Consider the following 22,201-nt stretch of genomic DNA (forward strand, 5'->3'; position numbering starts at 1 on the left):
TCCGGTTTGCCAGAAGCGGCTTAATCATGCTGGCCACATGACCCGGAAGCTGTATGCCAGCTCCCTTGGCCAATAAAGCGAGATGAGCGCCGCAACCCCAGAGTCGGCCACGACTGGACCTAATGGTCAGGGGTCCCTTTACCCTTTACCTTATGTGCTCTTAAGGGCAGCCAAACTGCAGACAGCAGACTGAGGTCTGCTCCAGGAGTCGCAAACCAACAGGAAACTCTGGACAAGACTGGCCAAAATTAAGCAACAGGCACGTGAGCTTTCTGGCAGATTCTGCACCAGGTCAGTTAATGGAAGAGGAGCTGCTCATAGTTATTTTCCCCGCTTCAGACAGTCTTAAGCCAACTCTTGCCTGCATTTGCTGCGCAGGCGAGCAGGAGACCAGGGCAGGGTGGAAATGGGCATGCGCAGTTTGTGCTTCCTAGAGCTGCAACTCAGGGCGCAGGACAGCTGCCTTACATGCAGAACGTCCCAGGTTCAATCCCCAATTGTCAGGTCAGGTTGAGAAAGAAGCCCTGGAGAACTGCTGCCAGTCCGTGTGGGCAATACTGACCTATGGTCTGACACACAGCATAAGGCAGCTTCCTATGTCTTAAACCAACAACATGCAAAGGAAGTCCACTTAAAAGAAAAAACAAAGCGTTCAAAGATCGTCTCACATTTGAATCAGAGAATTGCAGAGTTGGGAGGGGTCCCCCAAAGGTCATCCAGTCCAACCCGTTGGAATGCAGGAATCTCAGCTAAAGCATTTGGTCTGAGTGTCACAAATTAGTTCTCCATTTCCCCGCCGCCCGAGCAATGGGTTGGGGTGACAAACACGATAGGTTGAGCCAAGGCAGGGCTGGCAGCAATAAAGCGGCATGGCGGAACTGGAACCCGCAACCCCTGCTTCCAAAGCGTGCTCGCCTGCCTTGCAGAGAAACGTCCACCAGCAAAGCGACGGCTGGCAAACCGGCAGTGAAACCTTGTGCATGTGCAGTCCCTTGAGAACATGAGGAGAGGCTGGCCAAAGCTGGGCAGCCCATCTCCTCCAGAAGGCCCCAAAACAGGACCCGAGTGCGAGAGCAGCAGCTCTCACTGCCTCCGGCAGTGGACTGCAGTTAAACCCACCCACCGGCCTCGGTTTCCCCTCCCTGGCAGAAGCATCACCTGCGCTGGGTATCCCCGGGAGAAATCCACGCCGGATCCTCAGGCGAGCCTCCCAGCCGGCAGGGAAGCCCGAGTCTCTCCCCACCACGTCCCGAGTGTGAGAGAGAGGCAGGGAGGAAGGGCTGTTTATGTGCTCAGCCCTGTCACTCAGCAGGGCCGTGACGTAAAGCTCAGCGCTACGCCCTCGTCGCTGGCTCTGGTTTCCAGCCAACTCCCTGCAATTAAGGCTGCCCAGCCCAGGAGCAAGAGTCACGGAGAGGCAGGCGGCAGCGAAAGCTGTTCCCTGGAGACGCACCGTCCCGCCCTGGCCCACGGCCGCTGCTCCGAGGGGGAGATGGACCGAGCCTGCAGCTGGGCAACGGAGTCAGCCGCAGAGGGGCAGGAAAGGGGCTCAACCTCTGTGTTTCGTCCTTCCACTGGCATTCCGTTGCCAGCCTGGTGTCCCCCTAAAGGGAGGGGACACCAAAGGGAGGAGAGCCCCCCAAAGATCATGCAGTCCAACCCGCTAGGACGCAGTGGTCACAGCTAAAGAGTTCCTGGCAACCTCTGCTTAAAAACCTCCCAAGGAAGGAGAGTCTACCAGCTTCCGATTCCATTCCCCTGTCAAACAGCTCTTGCTGTCAGAAAGTTCTTCCTGATGTTTAGTTGGAATCTCCTTTCTTATAACTTGAAGCCACGGGATCGAGTCCTACCCTCTGGAGCAGGAGATAACAAGCTTGTTCCCTCTTGCACGAGATATTTGAAGATGGCTCTCATATCTCCTCTCAGTTTCCTCTTTCCCAGGCTAAACATGCCCAGCTCCTTCAACTCTTCCTCATCAGGCTCGGTTTCCAGACCCTTGATCATCTTGGTGGCCCTGCTCTGCACACCTTCCAGCTTGTCAACATCCTCCTTAAACTGTGGCGCCCAGAACTGGACACGGGACTCCAGGTGGGCGTCTGAGCAAGGCAGATGTGCTGGACCACAAATCCCATCAGTGGGGGCTGATGGGAGGGCCAGACCAAGAGCATCTCCTCCAGCTGACAGAGGAGACAGCCCTAGCTACTCACAAAACCCTTGGTCTAGTTATCTCCCGCTTGGACTACTGCCATGCACTCTACGTGGGGCTACCTTTGAAGGTGACCCGGAAACTACAACTAATCCAGAATGCGGCAGCTAGACTGGTGACTGGGAGTGGCTGCCGAGACCATATAACACCGGTCTTGAAAGACCTACACTGGCTCCCAGTACGTTTCCGAGCACAATTCAAAGTGTTGGTGCTGGCCTTTAAAGCCCTAAACGGCCTCGGTACTGTATACCTGAAGGAGCATCTCCACCCCCATTGTTCTGCCGAGACACTGAGGTCCAGCTCCAAGGGCCTTCTGGCGGTTCCCTCCCTGCGAGAAGTGAGGTTGCAGGGAACCAGACAGAGGGCCTTCTCGGTAGTGGCGCCCACCCTGTGGAACGCCCTCCCACCAGATGTGAAGGAAATAAGCAGCTATCCTATCTTTAAAAGACATCTGAAAGCAGCCCTGTTCAAGGAAGTTTTTAATATTTAACACTGTACTGTTTTTAACATTTGATTGGGAGCTGCCCAGAGTAGCTGGGGAAACTCAGCCAGATGGGCGGGGTATAAATAATAAATTATTATTATTATTATTATTATTAGGAAGAAAGAGACCCGTTCTTAGTCCTGCCCCCCTGATATCCTTGCCACTGAATCACAGAACAGCAGATTCGGAAGGGAACCCTAGAGTCATCTAGTCGAACCCCTGGCAACGCATGAATCAATCTGGAGATGCCAGGACTGGTACACACCGCGAGGGCTGGAGAATGGAAATCCGATGGGTCCCTCCCAAAAAATCTCAGCCCACTCCCCACAAATCCAAATATATCAAAAGCCCCCCCCCCCGCATAGTATTTATACAACTCTCTCATTGTCCTTTTCTCTAAAAATCCTGTTCTTACAATGGCCATTCAGGTGCCCGTGGGACACCCACCTACAGGGCCGCCTGGCACCCAGATGGATAGGGGTGCCCCCTTCGCCCCTTCCTGCTTCTTCTCATGCCAGGCTGCTGCCACCCTGGGCAGGACAATCACCTCTTTCGGAAAACCCTTCTGCGGTTGCCAGGTCTTCTGGGGAAACCGACCCGGGGTAGCCAGCCAGCCTGCCGGTGCCGTCTCCTCTGCGGGCATGAGGATCAGGTGAGCGTGGGTGGCAGGGAGCGGCAGCCAGAGCGGGGGCGTGCGAGAGAACGTGGCTCGCCGAGCACTGGAGGGTACGCAAGCCAAGGCAGAAAACACACTCCGGGGAAAGGAGTGACTCAGAGAGGGGCCCTGGCAAGGGAGGCCGGCCGCTCCAGAGCCCGGGCGGCACTGCTTTGGCATGGCACGCAGGCTGGCAAAGGGCAGGGCACCGTCACGGACTCGTAGGGTTGGGAGGCACCCCATGGGGTCATCTAGTCCAACCCGCTGGAATGCAGGAATCATGGGTGAGGAACCCCTGGCAGATGGCCGCCCGATCTCTGCTAAAATGCCTCTGAGGAACCCCACATAGAATAATCCCAGTCACACCGAACTTTAGCAAACGAAGACTTTCTGAGCATCCCGCCCACAAAGCTTTATGCATTAATTCATTCTATTTATTCCATAAAATTTATGTACCACCTGACTGTAAATCATCACACACACACAGACACACACACACACACACACACACACACACACACACACAGAGCTGAAAGCTGTCTACGAAAAAAGATAAGGCAATAAGATGGTCCATGTGAAAAAGTTAACAGTGATAATGTCAGGCTTTTGAAAAGTTAAAGCAACACTAGACTAGCAAAGGTAAAGGGACCCCTGACCATTAGGTCCAGTCCCAGACGACTCTGGGGTTGCGGAGCTTTACTGGCCGAGGGAGCTGGCGTACAGCTTCCGGGTCATGTGGCCAGCATGACTAAGCCGCTTCTGGCAAACCAGAGCAGCGCACGAAAACGGCGTTTACCTTCCCGCCGGAGCGGTACCTATTTATCTACTTGCACTTTGACGTGCTTTCAAACTGCTAGGTTGGCAGGAGCAGGGACCGAGCAACGGGAGCTCACCCCGTCGCAGGGATTTCTCACCGCCGACCTTCTGATCGGCAAGTCCTAGACTCTGTGGTTTAACCCACAGCGCCACCCGCATCCCTAACACTAGACTAAAAACCTATTTAAACTCGCACCCAGTTTCTAAGCATCTGGGTTGGCCAGGATCCCTGCCCCTGACTCCAGGGGGGAGCAGAAAGACCCTCCCAGCTAAGTTAAGAAAAACCAAATGTAATTGGATGCTATGCCTGCTACATTCCCCCTCCCGCCCAAAGCACAGACCCCCATGAGATTCCTGAACCCATCCTTCACATTTTATGATGATCCAGGGGAGCTTTTGTTGCTGTTTGACAATCTCTGTTTGCCCTCAAAGCCACCAATTCTGAAAATCGGGCGGGCACAACCGTGGCAAAGCATCTCAGCCAAGGCAAGACAGCGAGCCAATGCCCTGGTCAGACTCTCTCTTCCCAGGGACTCTTTGGCAGGTGGAATCCCAGAATCTTAGAGTTGGAAGGTACCCCCAAAAATCATCTAGTCCAACCCCCCTGTGATGTGGGACACTTTCTGCCCAACGTGACACTCGAACCCGCGACCCTGGGATCAAGAGTCTCCTGAGAGACCGACTGAGCTATCCCGCAACAACCTCCGGAAACAGCCTTTGCAAAGCAGGTGATTTGGGCGACCGTCTTGCAGAATTAGTTGCATTTTTCGGTAGAAGCGCATAGGGCCACACTGCCCTCGGTGCATTAGGTTTCTTAGGCGAGGTCGGAATTCGCCCGCCTGGGTCCCTCTCAAAGTTTCCCCAGTCCTCCCCTCGCCCCACGCTACCTGCCCTCGATGACCGTGATGATGTCGTTCATCTGGATGTGGAGCTTGTCTGGCTCGTCAAAATCTTGCAGCGCCCGCATATCCGTGGGCTGCGCCTGGGGGAGGAAAGCAGGGGAGACGTGAAGGCTCAGCAGAGAGACCACCCAGCCAAAAGCTTGCAGATCTACTGGGAGGGAAACTGCCCTGGCCCCCCGCCGAAGGCAAGGACTTGAGGGACCCGAGTTCGAATCTCTACTTAGCTGCCGATCAGCTCACTGGGTCAAAGTCTCAGCCCTAACTGAGAACCACACATGCCATCTTGGGGGAAAGGTGAGATAAAGATGTGAAAATACGAAATGCAACACAGTGGTACCTTGGTTCCCAAATGCCGAAAACCCAGAAGTAAGTGTTCCGGTTGGTGAACATTTTTTTGGAAGCTGAAAGTCCAATGTGGCTGTCGGCTATTGTTTCCGGGGCGCCTGCACCAACCAGAAGCTGCACCTTGGTTTTTGAACATTTCGGAAGTCAAACAGACCTCCGGAACGGATTAGGTTTGGTGCTTTTGTTTTTGCTATTTATTTCGCGTTTTTGTTTTTGAGGCTTTTTCGGTTATTTTGTTTTTGTGGCTGTGTGGATTGATTGATTGACTGTGTGTGATTGATTGACTGCGGAAATGGATAAAAGCCCTCCATCCAAACAATAACTATCATCAGTGCAGGCAAGAAAGAAAAGAAATTTGTTATTTTTATCATCTACCATACTGTCTTATTTGTTTTATAACACAGTACATTGACTATTGCTTTCATTTTATGGATCAATGGTCTCGTTAGATAGTAAAATTCATGTTAAATTGATGTTTTAGAGGTTGTTTTTAAAAGTCTGGAACAGATTAGCCTGTTTTGCATTACTTTCTATGGGAAAGGGCACCTCGGTTTTAGAACGGACTTCCGGAATGGATTAAGTTTGAGAACCAAGATACCACTGTAAAATAAAATAGAACCTGTGGCTGTTGCCTCTCTCTCTCTCTCTCTCTCTCACTAGGTGGCAGCACAGAGGACACCCAAATAAGAGATGCCTCCAAGGGTTTCTGAGTCATAGAATCATAGAACTGTAGAGTTGGGAGGGACCCCAGTGGTCATCTAGCCCAACCCCTGCAATGCAGAAACCGCCCAACCTCTGCTTAGAAACCTCCAAGGAAAGAGAAGCCACCGCCTTCTTTCTGAGGGGAGCCTTCACGTCTCCCCTGATATTTAGTCGGAAGCCATTGGTTTGGGGCCTACCCCCTGCAGCAGCAGAAAACAAGTTTGCTCGCTTACATCCAAGGTTCCCCATTCCCCGTGGATTTCCCCCTAAATTGATTTTGAATTCTGAATTCATTGTTATTCACGTTTTATACTGTATTTCATGCTGTTTGTTGTATCAATTAAGTGTTTTAAATCTGTTGTTAGCCGTACCTCAGGTTACATACGCTTCAGGTTACAGACTCTGCTAACCCAGAAATAGTGCTTCAGGTTAAGAACTTTGCTTCAGGTTGAGAACGGAAATCGGGCTCCAGCGGCGCGGCAGCAGCAGGAGGCCCCATTAGCTAAAGTGGTGCTTCAGGTTAAGAACAGCTTCAGGTTAAGTACGGACCTCCGGAATGAATTAAGTACTTAACCTGAGGTACCACTGTATAAATAAATTATTATTATTATTATTATTATTATTATTATTATTATTATTATTCCTCCACACATGATTTAGTTTGGGCGCACAGGTTAACACTGATTTTCCCAGCTGTTATTATTTTGTATTCCTCCCCCCCCAAAAAAAAAACCCCTCAAAACGCCTCTCGCAAATACCTCCAGGAGGAAGTCACGCAGGGCCACAAATGTGGGTCGGTCTTCCGGCTTGTGTGCCCAGCATTGCAGCATGACATTGTAGATGTCCTGTGGACAGTCTTCTGGCCGCGGCAAACGCTCTCCCTCCTTGTCGATCTTGTGCAAAATCTAGGCAAAGGAAACAGGGCTCAGGAAAGCAAGCCGGAACCAGCCCACCAGCAAGCCTCCTCGGTGAGGACTAGGAGCTTGGTGGCAATGCGGAGAGCGACGCAGGAGGACCAGTGCACATCATTTAAAAACAACAGCACCCTCTCGTTTGTGAGGATTTCAGCTCTCTTCTCACGAGGTAAGGTGAGGCAAGATGGACTGCATGGACTGCAAGGAGATCAAACTTCTCCATTCTGAAGGAAATCAGCCCTAAGTGCTCACTGGAAGGACAGATCCTGAAGCTGAGGCTCCAAGACTTTGGCCACCTCATGAGAAGAGAAGACTCCCTGGAAAAGACCCTGATGTTGGGAAAGATGGAGGGCACAAAGAGAAGGGGACGACAGAGGACGAGATGGTTGGACAGTGTTCTCGAAGCTACCAGCATGAGTTTGACCAAACTGCGGGAGGCAGTGGAAGACAGGAGTGCCTGGCGTGCTCTGGTCCAGGGGGTCACGAAGAGTCGGACACGACTAAATGACTAAACAACAAAATATCCCACACATTCATATGCATGGTTCTCCTCCTCCTCAATTAATCCCCACTGCAACCCTGCAAGGTGGGATAGGCTGAGAGTGACCACCCATCCCAAGATGCTCTAGTAAGTCTCATGGCTGAGTGAGGATTCGAATCTGGGTCTCCCGGGTCCTAGTCCGACATTCAATGCCAGCCACGGGCTCTGATCCTCCCCTCACAGTTCTTTAATTTGCAGGGGGAATGATCAGAGCATCACGAATGGAGTTTGTCCTTTTGCAAGAGCAAATCAACACATTAAATAATGCATTGCTAATGGAGTTTGATCTTTTGCAAGAGAAACAAAAGGCGCTGAGACATTCGCTGCCCAGTTTTCCATGCTAAGAGCTAGAGAGTTGCTCTTGAAATCTCAAAGAAATAAATCAATCTGAAATGGCCAGGATGGCCAGTTTCTGTTCTAGAGGAGTTAGTCCTGAATGGGCAAAGGGAAATCTGAACATGAGTTTGACCAAACTGCGGGAGGCAGTGGAAGACAGGAGTGCCTGGCGTTCTCTGGTCCAGGGGGTCACGAAGAGTCGGACACAACTAAACGACTAAACAACAACAAGGTGAGGCACCGTGCAGATCAGGCCCTTGCAACTGTACCTGACTGCCGTTGAGGCCAATCCAAGGCTCCTGTCCGTAGGTGAACATCTCCCACAACGTCACACCGAACATCCAGGTGTCGCTGGCGTGAGAGAAGGTGCGGGTCTTCAGGCTCTCAGGGGCGCACCTGTATTTGCAGGTGGAAAGAGAGAGGTGAGTCAGTGCAATTTGAAAGGGGGGGGCAGGTATAATTGCAATTCAGAACAATGCTGGGTGGAGAATGAGACGGGTTGGTTAGCCCCAAGATGGAAAACGAGCGAGGTCTCAGCTAAAGAAGAATGGCAACTTAAGCTGACAGAACATGCGCAGCTTGCAGACTTAACATACAGAATAAGTGAACAAGAAGAACATAGGTTTAAAGAAGATTTGAAAATGTTTATTGACTAAATTGGGGGGCGGGATTGTGTACACTTCAAAATGTTGGCAGCATTAAGAAATATTCAGCAGTGTAAATAAGTTTTGATGGATGCAATAATGGAATACTGCATGGTTTAGTTTTTTGTAAAATATGCAGGGATCTATGATATGCAAGGGGATGCGGGTGGCGCTGTGGGTTAAACCACAGAGCCTAGGACTTGCTGATCAGAAGGTCGGCAGTTCGAATCCCCGCAATGGGGTGAGCTCCCGTTGCTCGGTCCCTGCTCCTGCCAACCTAGCAGTTCGAAAGCACGTCAAAGTGCAAGTAGATAAATAGGTGGGGAGGTAAACGGCGTTTCCGTGCGCTGCTCTGGTTCGCCAGAAGCGGCTTAGTCATGCTGGTCACATGACCTGGAAGCTGTACGCTGGCTCCCTCGGCCAATAAAGCGAGATGAGCGCCGCAACCCCAGAGTCGGCCACGACTGGACCTAATGGTCAGGGGTCCCTTTACCTTTACCTATGATATGCAAAATGAACCATGGAAAGAGAAGAAGGGAAGTCACTGATATTTTAAGGATGTTTAAATATATATATTTAATATAAAAGGGGAGAGAATGAGATGGGTTGTGTTGAGCTAGGAACACTCCTAAGAATGCAAGAACAGCATCAGACCTCTGGCCCATATAGTATGGCAATCTCACAGGTAAACTGGAACATGAGATGCAAAGACACTCTTTGGGTCACCCTCCTCAGGACCCCCATTATATAGTTATTTGATTCTGGGGTACCATTTCGGGGAGCTGGGGGACCAGGCCCCCCCAAAAAAAAACATTTTCAAGGAAATATTTTTGCTGCTAATTCAGCCTGGCTTCGTTTTCCTTTCTGTATATAATTTTATTAAATTTTCTGTTTTACAATTTAGAATATTCATTTAAACAACCTTAAAACGTCAATGACTTCCGTTCTTCTCTTTCCATGGTTCATTCTGCATATCATAAATCCCTGCATATTTCACCGTTCAGTATTTCATTATTACATCCATCAAAACTTGTTTACACTGTTGAATTCATCTTAACGCTGCCAAGTGTACACAATTTTCACCCATATAATCAATAAAGATTTTCCAACCTTCTCTAAACGTATGTTCTTCTTGTTCTCTTATTCTATATGTTTTTTTTTTTTTTTTTACAAAAGCTTGTGTCGAGGGATGACTTTCAATAGATCGCAGCGAGGGAGCTGCTCTGCTACGTACGAAACCCTGACCCAGAATCAGGTCGTCTACGAATGATTTAGCACCGGGTTCCCCACGAACGTGCAGTGCGCCAAGGGCGAGAGGCGGCCCCCTTCCGGCCGCGCTCCGCTCCCCGGGGGGACGGCTCTCCGCACCGGGAGGCCGCGCGCGGGCGCGTGGCTCTTATTCTATATGTTAAGTCTGCAAGATATTCCATCGGTTTAAGCTGCCATTTTTCTTTAGTTGGGACCTCGCTCGTTTTCCAATTTGGGGCTAACAAAACACAGGCCATAGTAGCGGCATACATAAATAACTTTTTCTGACACCTGGGAATTTCCGTCTGACTTATTCCCAACAAAAAAGGACTCTGTTGGTTTTTTGGGGGAAAGTACTTTTAAACATTTTTTCAATTCATTATGGATTCCTTTCTGGGTTATGTGGTGTGTGTGTGTGTGTGTGTGTGTGTGTTGCATTGCTCGACTGTATCCTGCAATTTTTAGCCTGTGTTTCTGCTAAGCCAGCCTTTAAAAATAAAAAATAAAAATATATATTTATACGTGCCCTTACCAGTTCAGAAAACCAGGCTCAGGGAGGCTAACAACAAATTTAAAACACTTAATGGATGCTGCAAAAACAAAACAGCATAAAATACGGTATAAAACGTGAATAACAATAAAATCAAAAATCAAAAATCTAGGGGGGAAATCCATCCAATAAACATTAGATGATCACCAGGGCTAGCTGGCTAAATTAGTCCTATTTGGGCCAGCATGGAGACCAGGGGAGAATTAGCTGCGGGATCCCAGAGCGGGTAATCTTCATAAAAAAGGGAGAGGGAGGGAAGGAAAGGGAATAAAAGATTAGGCTAAGTTCAAATTGAAAGCCAGGCGGAATAGCTCTGTTTTACAGGCCCGACGGAAGTAAGTTAAATCCTGCAGGGCCCTGGTCTCATGGGACAGAGCATTCCACCAGGTTGGAGCCATCAATGAGAAGGCCCTGGTGGAGGATAATCTAACTTCCTTAGGGCCCAGGACCTCTAAACTGTGATTATTCATGGACCTTAAGGTCCTCTGTGGGGCAGACCAGGTCCCGTAAATGCGAGGGCCCTAAGCCACAAAGGGCTTTAAAGGTCAAAGCCTTGATGGTGCGCAGTTGACTCACCAGGCAAAGGGCACCTTTCGATGCTCCTGCATGACGTAGTGGTCGTCGTTCTTGGGCAAAGCCCTCATGAGCCCAAAGTCTCCAATCTTGACCAGGTCATTGGTGGCCAGCAGGATGTTGCGGGCAGCCAGGTCCCGGTGGATGAAGCGCTTGGACTCCAGGTAGGCCATGCCACGGGCAATCTGGATGGCATATTGGCAGAGGGTGGCGATGAGGAAGTGGCCCTGGTTCTTGCGCAGCCGGTCCAGCAGGGAGCCCAGAGGGGCCAGCTCCGTGACCTTGGAGGCGGGACAGAAAGACGTCACGCGCAGCGGAGGCCGGGACCCTCGACTCGGGGTTGGCAAAAGGGCCGCTGCCCGGTTACAGGGACCAGAACTGATTCATAGAACGGTAGAGTCGGGACGGGACCCCCAAGGCTCATCAAGTCCAACCCCGCAGGAATTACTCTGAGTTAGAGGGTGGTGCTGTTAACGGCAACGTTCTGTGTTCATTCCCCCCCCCCCCGCACTGAAAGGGGTTGGACTAGATGATCCTCAGGGTCCCTTCTGGCTAATAATTAATTAATTAATTAATTAATTAATTAATTTGCCACCCATCTGTCTGGGTTGCCAGTCTGGGCGGCTTCCAACAAAATATTCAAACACCAAAAAAACCCCTCAAACATTTCTATGTACTGAGTTGAATAGGATCCAAAATGCAGCAGTCTGATTGGTGCTAGAACAATAGGATTCAGAATGCAGCAGTCTGATTGGTCCTAGAACAATAGGATTCAGAATGCAGCAGTCTGATTGGTCCTAAAACAATAGGATCCGGAATGCAGCATTCTGATTGGTCCACAGAAGCCACCCAATCCAGCTCCAGGTGGAAGTGAATCCACAACCTGATTGGCCTACAGAAGAATCCCGGAATTAGCCAATCACGTGGGGCACATTGTGTAAATAATGTATATCATAGAATCATAGAATCCTAGAGTTGGAAGAGACCACAAGGGCCATCGAGTCCAACCCCCTGCCAAGCAGGAAACACCATCAGAGCACTCCTGACATATGGTTGTCAAGCCTCTGCTTAAAGACCTCCAAAGAAGGAGACTCCACCACACTCCTTGGCAGCAAATTCCACTGTCAAACAGCTCTTACTGCCAGGAAGTTCTTCCTAATGTTTAGGTGGAATCTTCTTTCTTGTAGTTTGGATCCATTGCTCCGTGTCCGCTTCTCTGGAGCAGCAACAACCTTTCTCCCTCCTCTATGTGACATATAAAGCAGACATTCTGGGGGAACTTCCATTCCTCACTACTATGAGCTGAATAAAGAGCATGAAATCCACTCTCGACTCTGATTATATTTCAAAAATAAACAACTATCTGACTTTTAGAAGACATCTGAAGGCAGCCCTGTTTAGGGAAGTTTTTAATGCCTGATGTTTTATAGTGTTTTTAATATTCTGTTGAGAGCTGCCCAGAGTGGCTGGGGAAACCCAGCCAGATGGGTAGGGTATAAATGATAAATTATTATTATTATCCACCAGCAGCCCCAAACACCGCTTTTCCCTCTGTGGCTGGAGCCCAGAAGCGGCATCTGTCCTCAGCCTCTCCAGAAGAGAGCCTGGTTCTCACCATCTTCATGGGGTTGGAGAGTACCACACCGTAGAGCCGGATGAGGTTCAGGTGGTCTAAGGAGTGCATGGCGTTGACCTCACGGATGAAGTCGTCAAGGGCTTCCGGTTGGCTCAGCACGTCCGTCTTGAGGCATTTGACAGCCACGTTCAACTGGCGGAAGAAGCAAGAGAGGGCAGTGCCCGGTTAAGCTTTGGGCATACAGGTTGCAGCGCAATCCTTAACCCAGAGGGCAGCCAACGCGGTTGTTGCGGATGACATTAGAAGAAGAACCAATTGTTAATTTCTGGAAGCCACCAAGCGAGGCTGAAGTTGTGCCGTTCCAGCTTTGCAAAACCTACATAAAGGTTCTGTTCGGTTGACAGCTGGTGCCTGGATTCTATTGGCTAGATAAGCCCACAGGTGCATCAAACCCCAATATTTACCCAATGGTAAAAAAGGTAAAGGACCCCTGGATGGTCAAGTCCAGTCAAAGGCGACTATAGGGTTGAGGGACCGCCTCTCCTGGTCTGCCCCACAGAGGACCTTAAGGTCCATGAATAACCATAGTTTAGAGGTCCCGGGCCCTAAGGAAGTCAGACTATCCTCCACCAGGACCAGGGCCTTCTCAGTGATGGCTCCGACCTGGTGGAATGCTCTGTCCCATGAGACCAGGGCCCTACAGGATTTCACCTCCTTCTGTCGGGCCTGTAAGACAGACCTATTCTGCCTGGACTTTAATTTGAATTCAACCTGATCTTTTATTTCCCTTCTCTTCCCTCTCCCTCCCCTTTTATGAAGATTCCCCGCTCTGAGACCCCACAGCTAATTCTCCCCTGGCCTCCTCGTTGGCCCAAGTAGGACCAATTAGCCAGCTAGCCCTGGTGACTATCTAATGCTTATTAGATGAATTTCCCCCAAATTGATTTCTGAATTTTGAATTTTATTGTTATTCATGTTTTTATACTGTATTTTATGCTGCTTTTACAATTAAGTGTTTTAAATTTGTTAGCTGCCCTGAGCCCGGTTTTCTGAACCGGGAAGGGCGGGGTATAAATAAAATTTTATTATGATTATGATTATGATCATCTCGCTTTCAGGCTGAGGGAGCTGGTGAATGTCCAGAGACAGCTTTCTGGGTTATGTGGCCAGCAGGATTAAACCGCTTCTGGCGCAACGGGACACTGTGAGGGAAACCAGCGCGCACGGAAACGCCGTTTACCTTCCCTATTTATCTACTTGCACTTTGACGTGCTTTCAAACTGCTAGGTTGGCAGGAGCTGGGACAGAGCAACGGGAGCTCACCCTGTTGCGGGGATTCGAACCGCCAACCTTCTGATCAGCAAGCCCAAGAAGTAGTTTAGTCCTGCTGGTCACATGACCCAGAAAGCTCTGTGGACAAACGCCGGCTCCCTTGGCCTAGAAAGTGAGATGAGTGCCACAACCCCATAGTTGCCTTTGACTGGACTTAACCTGTCCAGAGGTCCTTTACTTATTTACCCAACAACACCATACAGTGGTGGGACGTGGGTGACGCTGTGGTCTAAACCACAGAGCCTAGGACTTGCTGATCAGAAGGTCGGCGGTTCGAATCCCAGCGACGGGGTGCGCTCCCATTGCTCGGTCCCTGCTCCTGCCAACCTAGCAGTTCGAAAGCACGTCAAAGTGCAAGTAGATAAATAGGTACCGCTCTGGCGGGAAGATAAACGGCGTTTCTGTGCGCTGCTCTGGTTCGCCAGAAGCGGCTTAGTCATGCTGGCCACATGACCTGGAAGCTGTATGCCGGCTCCCTCGGCCAATAAAGTGAGATGAGTGCCGCAACCCCAGAGTCGGTCACGACTGGACCTAATGGTCAGGGGTCCCTTTACCTTTTCCATACAGTGGTACCTCGGGTTAAGTACTTAATTTGTTCCAGAGGTCCGTTCTTAACCTGAAACTGTTCTTAACCTGAAGCACCACTTTAGCTAATGGGGCCTCCTGCTGCCCCTGCGCTGCCGCTGCACGATGTCTGTTCTCATCCTGAAGCAAAGTTCTTAACCTGAGGTACCATTTCTGGGTTAGTGAAGTCTGTAACCTGAAGCGTATGTAACCCGAGGTACCACTGTACTGGCTAAACTCCCCCGTCGCCTCCATTACTGCCAGCACAGCAGGAAGCCAGAGAGAGGAAAGGCTGGGGGAATGTGGCCCCCTTACCAACTTGCCGGTGGGCGTGCACCACTCCCCTCGCCGCACCACCCCAAAGGAGCCGTCGCCCAGCTTCTCAAAGAGCATCAGGTCCTTTTCGCTGACCAGGCATGTCAGGGCCTGCTGCTGACCCTCTTCCAGGGGGGGCGGGGTGGACTGCTTGCCCAGGCCGCACTGTGCCAGGGGCTGGAAGTCAGAGTCAGGCCGCTTCCCGCTGAAGACCTGCACGGAAGGAGAGAGGAATTATTTATTTGTTTTGTAAAATTTACAATGGGCTTTCCCTTAGGGTTTGCTCCCAAAGCCTTTCTCACGAACAAGTACAGCCGCAAAGCAGTGGAGGTTTAGGATCAGATTTTTCCTTCTCCTCTAATGCATTTCTTTAAAAAATTGCCATTATATTGGGGTGCCCTGGGATGCATTTTTAAGAAGGGTGAGATGCAACCGTCCGAAGTAAATTAAACAAAGGCGTGTAAGGATCATTAACCACCTCGAGATACATTTTGTTTTTTAAAAAACAAAGGGCAGACTATAAATAAATAAGAAAGATATAGACACGCACAGGGAGATGGATGAGGGTGATGGTAGCTGAGGGCCTGAGAAGACGGCCCTTTCCCCGTCTCCATAGGCTGAGCTTCACAGCATATTCCCAAACACTTCAACTTCCCAGGGACTGGTGAGGGACCCAACGGGTCTCTGAGCAAGAGAGAAGGCCTATTGGCCATGAGGTTTTGGGTAATAATAATAATAATAATAATAATAATAATTTAAAGTTTAGTAGTTATTTTTCTCTTTGACATCTGGTGGGAGGGCGTTCCACAGGGCGGGCGCCACCACTGAGAAGGCCCTCTGCCTGGTTCCCTGTAGCTTTGCTTCTCACAGTGAGGGAACCGCCAGAAGGCCCTCGGCGCTGGACCTCAGTCTCCGGGTGGGAGGGGCGGTTCTCTCATGATCCCCATCTACCTGTAAAAAATCCAAACAGATTCTCATGGTGCCCAGAATTCGATCAGGGAACCGGCTCACATGGGGTGCTGTAAAGAAGGGAAGCCGGAAGGCTCTGGCTGCAACAAATTCATTTTACTTTATTTACCAGCATTCATGTGCCACTTAATCACAGACAACCTCGGTTGCTTCAGCTGCTGTTAAGACACCAGGAGCTGCATGTTTGGTGACCACAGGATACTGGGAAACTGAGGCAACAGAGTGGCTGGAACTCTTAACAGAAGAGCTGCATGCTGCAACATTTTGCTGCAGTCCCAGTGGTGCCTCTGAATACTCAATGTAGGGCCTGAAGGGAGACCTGGGCAGGGTTATTGCCTCTATGTCTCGCTCAGGAGTTTCCTAGAAGCAGCTGTCTGGCTACTATAAGCAGCAGAAGACTGGACCTCAACGGGTCTCTGGCCTGATCCTGGTTTCCTAAGGCATCCCAGGGGACGTGCCCCTTCAGATCCCCACCCTCTCCAGCAAAAGGAGGGCTTCTCGCTGCAATGATCTGCAAGCAGTTAAATGCCTGGCTCCAAGCCAGCCATGAAGGTTAATTCAATACTCTCCTGATAATTACTGTGAATTCAATTTGCAGCCGTTGAGCTCACAGACATCACGGCCAATTGCAGCTATTTATCGCTTCCACTTGCTGCTTGTACGTGGGTCTGTGTGCATGCGGGGGGGGGGGCAGGGACCCCACTTCCAACTGCAGCACCCTATGCAAACAGACGTTAATAACAGCAGAGTGGCAGAGTCGGTCCACCAGTAGCAACGCAGCCTGGCGATGAAAATTTGCTCCCAAGGAAGCCTCAGCCAGAAGGGGGCGCCAGAGGGACCAAAAGCGCCTGGCTCCCATCTGACGGCTCAGCAGAAACGAAGGCGGTTAATTATTTTGAGCTTGCAATTAATCCTGTAAACTGCAATCGATTAGCTTAAGTGCCTTGGGAAATTAACCTTCCGAGGACAGAGGTCTGCATGGTGCATCTGTCCACAAGCGTGTTTTTTTTAATCTGCTCTTAATGCAGATTTCTTTCTTTGATTACTGGTGATTTAAGTCTGGTTTAGCTTGTGTTTTGTTCTTGCATCAGTTAGTTATTTATTGCATTTATATCCACCTTTTTCCTCCAAGGAGCTCAAGGCTTAATAGTCCTAGAATCACAGAACTGTAGAGTTGGAAGGGACCCCCAAGCATCATCTAGCCCAACCCGCTGGTCGCAGATCCCAAAAGTGATACGGCAGCCATCTTTGAATATCTGAAGGGCTGTCTCCCGCTCCTCATTTTAATCCCCTCCTTGGTCCTGTGAGGCAGGTTAGGCTGAGAGGCGCCCAGAGTCACCATGGCCGAGTAGGGATTCAAATCCTGGACTCCCAGGTCCCTAGCCTGCTGCTCTAACCACTACTCCACACTGCTTTGTTGCACATTTTGTAAATATGCCACCTTAGAGACCCCATGGTGCACAGCTGGGTGTGCATCTTTTAAAGGAATGAATAGGCAAATAAACAGAGCATGTAGGCTGAAACATAACGCAGGCCATGCTGGAAAAGGGACAGATCCGTCTCCTAGTTTCAAGCTCAAAATGCAGCTACAGCTACAACCTCCTACTGCTGCATTTCAGCTTAATAATAATAATAATAATAATAATAATAATAATTTATTATTTATACCCCGCCCATCTGGCTGGGATTCCCCAGCCACTCTGGGCAGCTTCCAAAAAAACATTAAAATACTATAATACATCAAACATTAATGTTTAAGCTTTCTTTCTTTCTTAAAAATCGGTAATGGGAGACTAGCAACGTGCCTCTAGTCAGTCCTTAAGAAACAACCATCCAGCGGGGATTTTTAAAAACTAAGTTTCTAGCCCTCTTGAGTACAGCTGCCCTTACTTTGCTCATCCAAGATTTCCGCTTGCACACAGCCTTCCTCCTCTTGACGGCATCCCAGAGGCGCCTCTGACCTGCGAAAGCAAAAAGCGAGGGTCAGCCAGTTGGGGGGTGGGGTGGACTGGTCAGTTCCTGAAATATCCACACACACCACCCCCAATCCCCATTGCATGCATGTGACCCACAAGGAAATCATCCCCAGACTGGATGTTTCATTGTGGCAGGGAATTTACCGAATATTGTAGCTGAAACACACCTCGCTCCAAGATACTACAGGACAAAGCACACGCTACAAACATTTGCAACATGGCTCTGCGTGTTTTTCATAAATGAATACCAGCTAAGTCAGTGTGGGGAAACTCTCATTTTGAGTAGCGGATCAACTCAGAGGGGGGGAGGGGGGGTTTCTTAGCCTGCCAGTCAGCTTTCCGCTCAAAGCAACCCTGAGGTTCCAGATTTGCAGACACAAATCCAGAACCCTGTGAGAGGGGAGCTAGTGGGGAAAGGGCGAGGGTTCATTTTGAGCAAGAAAATGCCTGGCAGAGACAGGGATAAGCCCTTCCTTTCCTTCTCTCTTCTCCCACTCAATCTCAGGCTCCCAAGAGAACTGCTTTTTATTTAATTCTCTTTTTTTAAAATAACACCCAACCCACAAAACCTGAAAGTCTTCATTTCATACATCTGTGTGTCACCTATGTTTCGTCGTGTAAAGGTTTGTGCAACAAATTCCTGGCTAGGCATTCCAAACTGCAGGTGGCTATTTAGTTTTGGGAAGAAGTAAAAGGGGACTGGGTTCGTTGTTCAGGCCTGCCTCTTTCAAAATAAAGGCAATTTTCTTTTCATAACCTTGACTCCAAAAGGGGAAATAAGGTGTCATGCATTAGTTTTAAAAATAAGGTAAAGGGACCCCTGACCATTAGGTCCAGTCGTGGCCGACTCTGGGGTTGCGGTGCTCATCTCGCTTTATTGGCCGAGGGAGCTGGCGTACAGCTTCCGGGTCATGTGGCCAGCAGGACTAAGCCGCTTCTGGCAAACCAGAGCAGCGCACGGAAACGCCGTTTATCTTCCCGCCGGAGCGGTACCTATTCATCTACTTGCACTTTGACATGCTTTCGAACTGCTAGGTTGGCAGGAGCAGGGACCGAGCAACGGGAGCTCACCCTGTCGCGGGGAATCGAACCGCTGATCTACTGATCGGCAAGTCCTAGGCTCTGTGGTTTAACCCACAGCGCCACCCACGTCCCTAGTTTTAAAAATACATGGAAATAAAAATTCATAATGCACTTCACATTTATGTGGCGCTTGGACGATGCAATCCTACACATGGCTGAGTTCTGTGCTACTCAGAGTTCCTTCCAGACATGGTTTTTTTTTTAATAGAATCACAGAATTGGAGAGTTGGAAGGGACCCCTGAGGGGCATCTAGTCCAACCCCCAAGAGAGTCGGTTCCACTGTCAAGCGGTTCTTACCGTCAGAAAGTTCTTCCTCCTGTTTAGTTGGAATCTTCATTCTGCAATTTGAATCCCTATGGAGCAGCGGAAAACACGCTTGGCTCCCTCTTCCGTGTGACAGCCCTTCGGAGATTTGAAGATGATTTATGCTCATGATGGTATCGGGGCGGTTATACACAACCCTGCTTTCTATGTTTTGCCCTTGTGAAACCCAGCAGGCAGCAGGATAGGTGCAAAACGGGAACTCCACCTGTCATTGCCTCTGGCTCAGCGTATTCTCTGCCTCCACTTCACTAGTTCTATAACCAAATTTCCATAACCTTGGAACTCCCTGCCTATTGATATCAGCATTAACATTCTGTGACCTTTTAAAAATGTCTGTGGGAGGCTGTTTTCTGTTTGTTTGTTTGTTTGTTTGTTTTGCTTGTGTTTCATTATGTTTCCGTTTTGTATTTTTATGTTGTGAACTGCCCTGTGATTTCCGGGCAAATTTAATAAATAGTAAGAATAATTAGTGGCTGGTTTATAGTGCTGTGCTCTAAACCACTGAGCCTCTTGGGCTTGCCGATCAGAAGGTCGGTGGTTTGAATCCGCATGACGGGGTGAGCTTCTGTTGCTCTGACCAAGCTCCTGCCAACTCAGTAGTTCGAAAGCATGCCAGTGCAAGTAGATAAATAGGTACCACTGCGGCGGGAAGGTAAAATGGCATTTCCGTCAACTCTGGCTTCCGTCACGGTGTCCCATTACGCCAGAAGCGGTTTAGCCATGCAGGCCACATGACCCAGAAAGCTGTCTTTGGACAAACACCAGCAACCTTGGCCTGAAAAGTGAGATGATTGTTGCACCTCAAAGTCATCTTTGACTGGACTTAAACGTCCTGGGGTTCCTTTACCTTTTTACCTTTACCTTACCTATGCCGGATCATCCACACATCTGGTGTGTGGATGATCATCTAACAACTGGAGACGTCCTCCTGCACTAGACAGCAACCAAAGTGGGACAGAAAATAAAGCCGGACATTTGTGGTACAAAAAGTTACGGGAGGCAAACACCAGTGTGTTTGCCTCGAAACGGTTGAAAGCAGGATTGCAAAGAGAATTTAGAGTGATTAGGTATATTTTAATTTAGTTAATTATGTAATAGGTTTGTGTTAGAAAATGAATATGGATGTTGAATTTGATGTTTGTAATTTTTCTTTTTTTGGTTTTGGAAATAAAATAATAATAATAATAATAATAATAATAATAATAATAATAATAATAGCAGGATTGTATATAACCATATAACTACCCTGAGATCTTCACAGATTCAGAGATTTGTAGAGTCGGAAGGGACCCCAGGGTCATCCAGCCCAACCCCCTGCCATGCAGGAGTCTCAGCTAAAGCATCCGTGAGCACAAATCGTCATCAACGCACAATAAAAAGGACACCCGGATTTGCTCCAAAGCGTCCTCCTTCCCTTTCGCTTCCGATCCCGTGATGCTGCTGCCGGTTGAGTCGGCGTTACGTGGCAGGGACTCGCTTACCAGGCCTCCCCATGCCAATCTTCTCCAGATCCTCGTTCTTGACATATTCGAAGTGCGAGAGGCGCGTGACATTGAGGTCGTCGCGGATGCGCAGGAAGTACTGCTGAAGCTGGACCTCGGTTAACAGTTCCAGCAGCCAGTCCGTTCCTTCATCTGCTTGCATGCCACAGCTCAGCTTCTGCAGGGAAACGGAAGGAAGCAAAGTCAGGCAGGCGAAGGGTGGGGGTCCTGGTTTTAGGAAACAGTCCCCCCAACTTCTCCTCGGCTGGGGAGCAGGCAGAGGCCCAGGAAATTTGGAGAGCCAGAATTATGGATTTTGGGCAGGCGGGTATGTGTGAACCATCTATCTTTACCATCAAGGGCAAAAAGGAGAGATGTCATATTCAGTACTTAGGTTAAAACTATAAGGGACGTACGCAAACCTTTTAGAAACCATAGAATCATAGATCCGCCATTTTGACCTCAAAAGCAAAGCGACCTGTTGCTAAACACTTCAAATCCGGGAATTACAGCCTGTCAGGCTTATCAATAACTGCTACGGCGAAGTCAACAGATCTCGCAAAAGGAGAGAACTTTTATGGAAGTACACAATGGCGATTATCTGGGGTGGGGGGCCCCAAGCAGCAAGGAGGTGGCAGAGGGGCTCCGGAGGTGTAAATGACCATAAGACTTTGAAAAGCTGCCTCCAGTTCACCGCTACCGTCAAATTAATTGAACTATAAATAGTTTTGACTGGATTTTGGATAAATGGGCCATCAGCTGCTACTGTAATTGAACCTTATTGTGTAGTAGTAGTAGTAGTAGTAATAATAATAATAATAATAATAATAATAATAATAATAATAATAATTTATTATTTATACCCCGCCCATCCGGCTGGGTTTCCCCAGCCACTCTGGGCGGCTTCCAACAGAACACCAAAATACAATAACCTATTAAATATTATGATCTTCCTTCGTGGGCTGTGCAAACCCACAAATCTGAGCAATGCTTTTTCATAGGTGAGGGAGGGGGCACCTGGGGACCAAGCAAGGGGGGGGGTGGCCCCAGAAAGTTTGGGAACCGAGTCTGGTGGCCACAATGCAAGGCATCTTCCTGCGCTGCTTGGCGCATCCACCGCAGGGATCCGAAGGCGATCTGGAAGTTTAAACACCCCTGTTTTTTTGTGCGGAAGTTAATCATTTAAACAGAGCGTGGCTTTGTTCAGGGATGGGAGAGAGCTGGGGGGAGGATAAGACCAGAAGCCCCTTGCAGGAGGCATGGAACAAGCCAGCTTAGAGTCAAGGTTCCTCGCCCAACTATCTCCCACTGTTGTCACAAGCGGGTTGGACAGAGACCTGGGTCTGGCCTTTCCCAGGGGGCAGCCGAAACCCCATTAGCCCCCCAGCCCTGCTTAATGGACAGTAATAGGTCTCCTGGCCAGCTTCCCAGAGGAACGTGTGGCTCACAGAAAGGCCTTCTGTTCTCGCTCTGAATGATTCCACATTTGCGGCACGGTCCCCGGGAGTCTGCCAGCGGAGTCGGGGGCCGGAAGGAATCCCCGCCAAAAGGAGTCTGGATTTCGCATCACAAGGTGGGAGGAAGAAGAGACCCGCAAGCCGCGCTTGGTGGGAAATGGGGCTGCTGGGGAGGAAGCCGTGGTTTTGGGGGTCTCTCTCTCCGCA

At 49.5% G+C, this 22,201-nt stretch overlaps 1 protein-coding gene across 8 annotated transcripts in view; it reads right to left on the bottom strand.

Annotated features, from left to right (window-relative positions):
* TNK2 (tyrosine kinase non receptor 2) overlaps positions 1–22,201 on the bottom strand; it is a 103,139-nt gene that overhangs the window by 27,825 nt on the left and 53,113 nt on the right. For all 8 annotated transcript variants that reach the window (XM_079977684.1, XM_079977683.1, XM_079977685.1 and 5 more), the window contains 8 exons: positions 20,538–20,715; positions 17,563–17,633; positions 14,704–14,916; positions 12,532–12,684; positions 10,920–11,197; positions 8,171–8,297; positions 6,869–7,015; positions 5,049–5,143 (listed from right to left, as the gene is read on the bottom strand). In XM_079977684.1, coding sequence (XP_079833810.1) covers positions 5,049–5,143; positions 6,869–7,015; positions 8,171–8,297; positions 10,920–11,197; positions 12,532–12,684; positions 14,704–14,916; positions 17,563–17,633; positions 20,538–20,715 — 1,262 coding nt within the window. The remainder of the gene's footprint in view (positions 1–5,048; positions 5,144–6,868; positions 7,016–8,170; positions 8,298–10,919; positions 11,198–12,531; positions 12,685–14,703; positions 14,917–17,562; positions 17,634–20,537; positions 20,716–22,201) is intronic.

This window comes from Podarcis cretensis (assembly GCF_951804945.1).
Source record: "Podarcis cretensis genome assembly, chromosome: 5".
Lineage (NCBI taxonomy): Eukaryota > Metazoa > Chordata > Lepidosauria > Squamata > Lacertidae > Podarcis > Podarcis cretensis.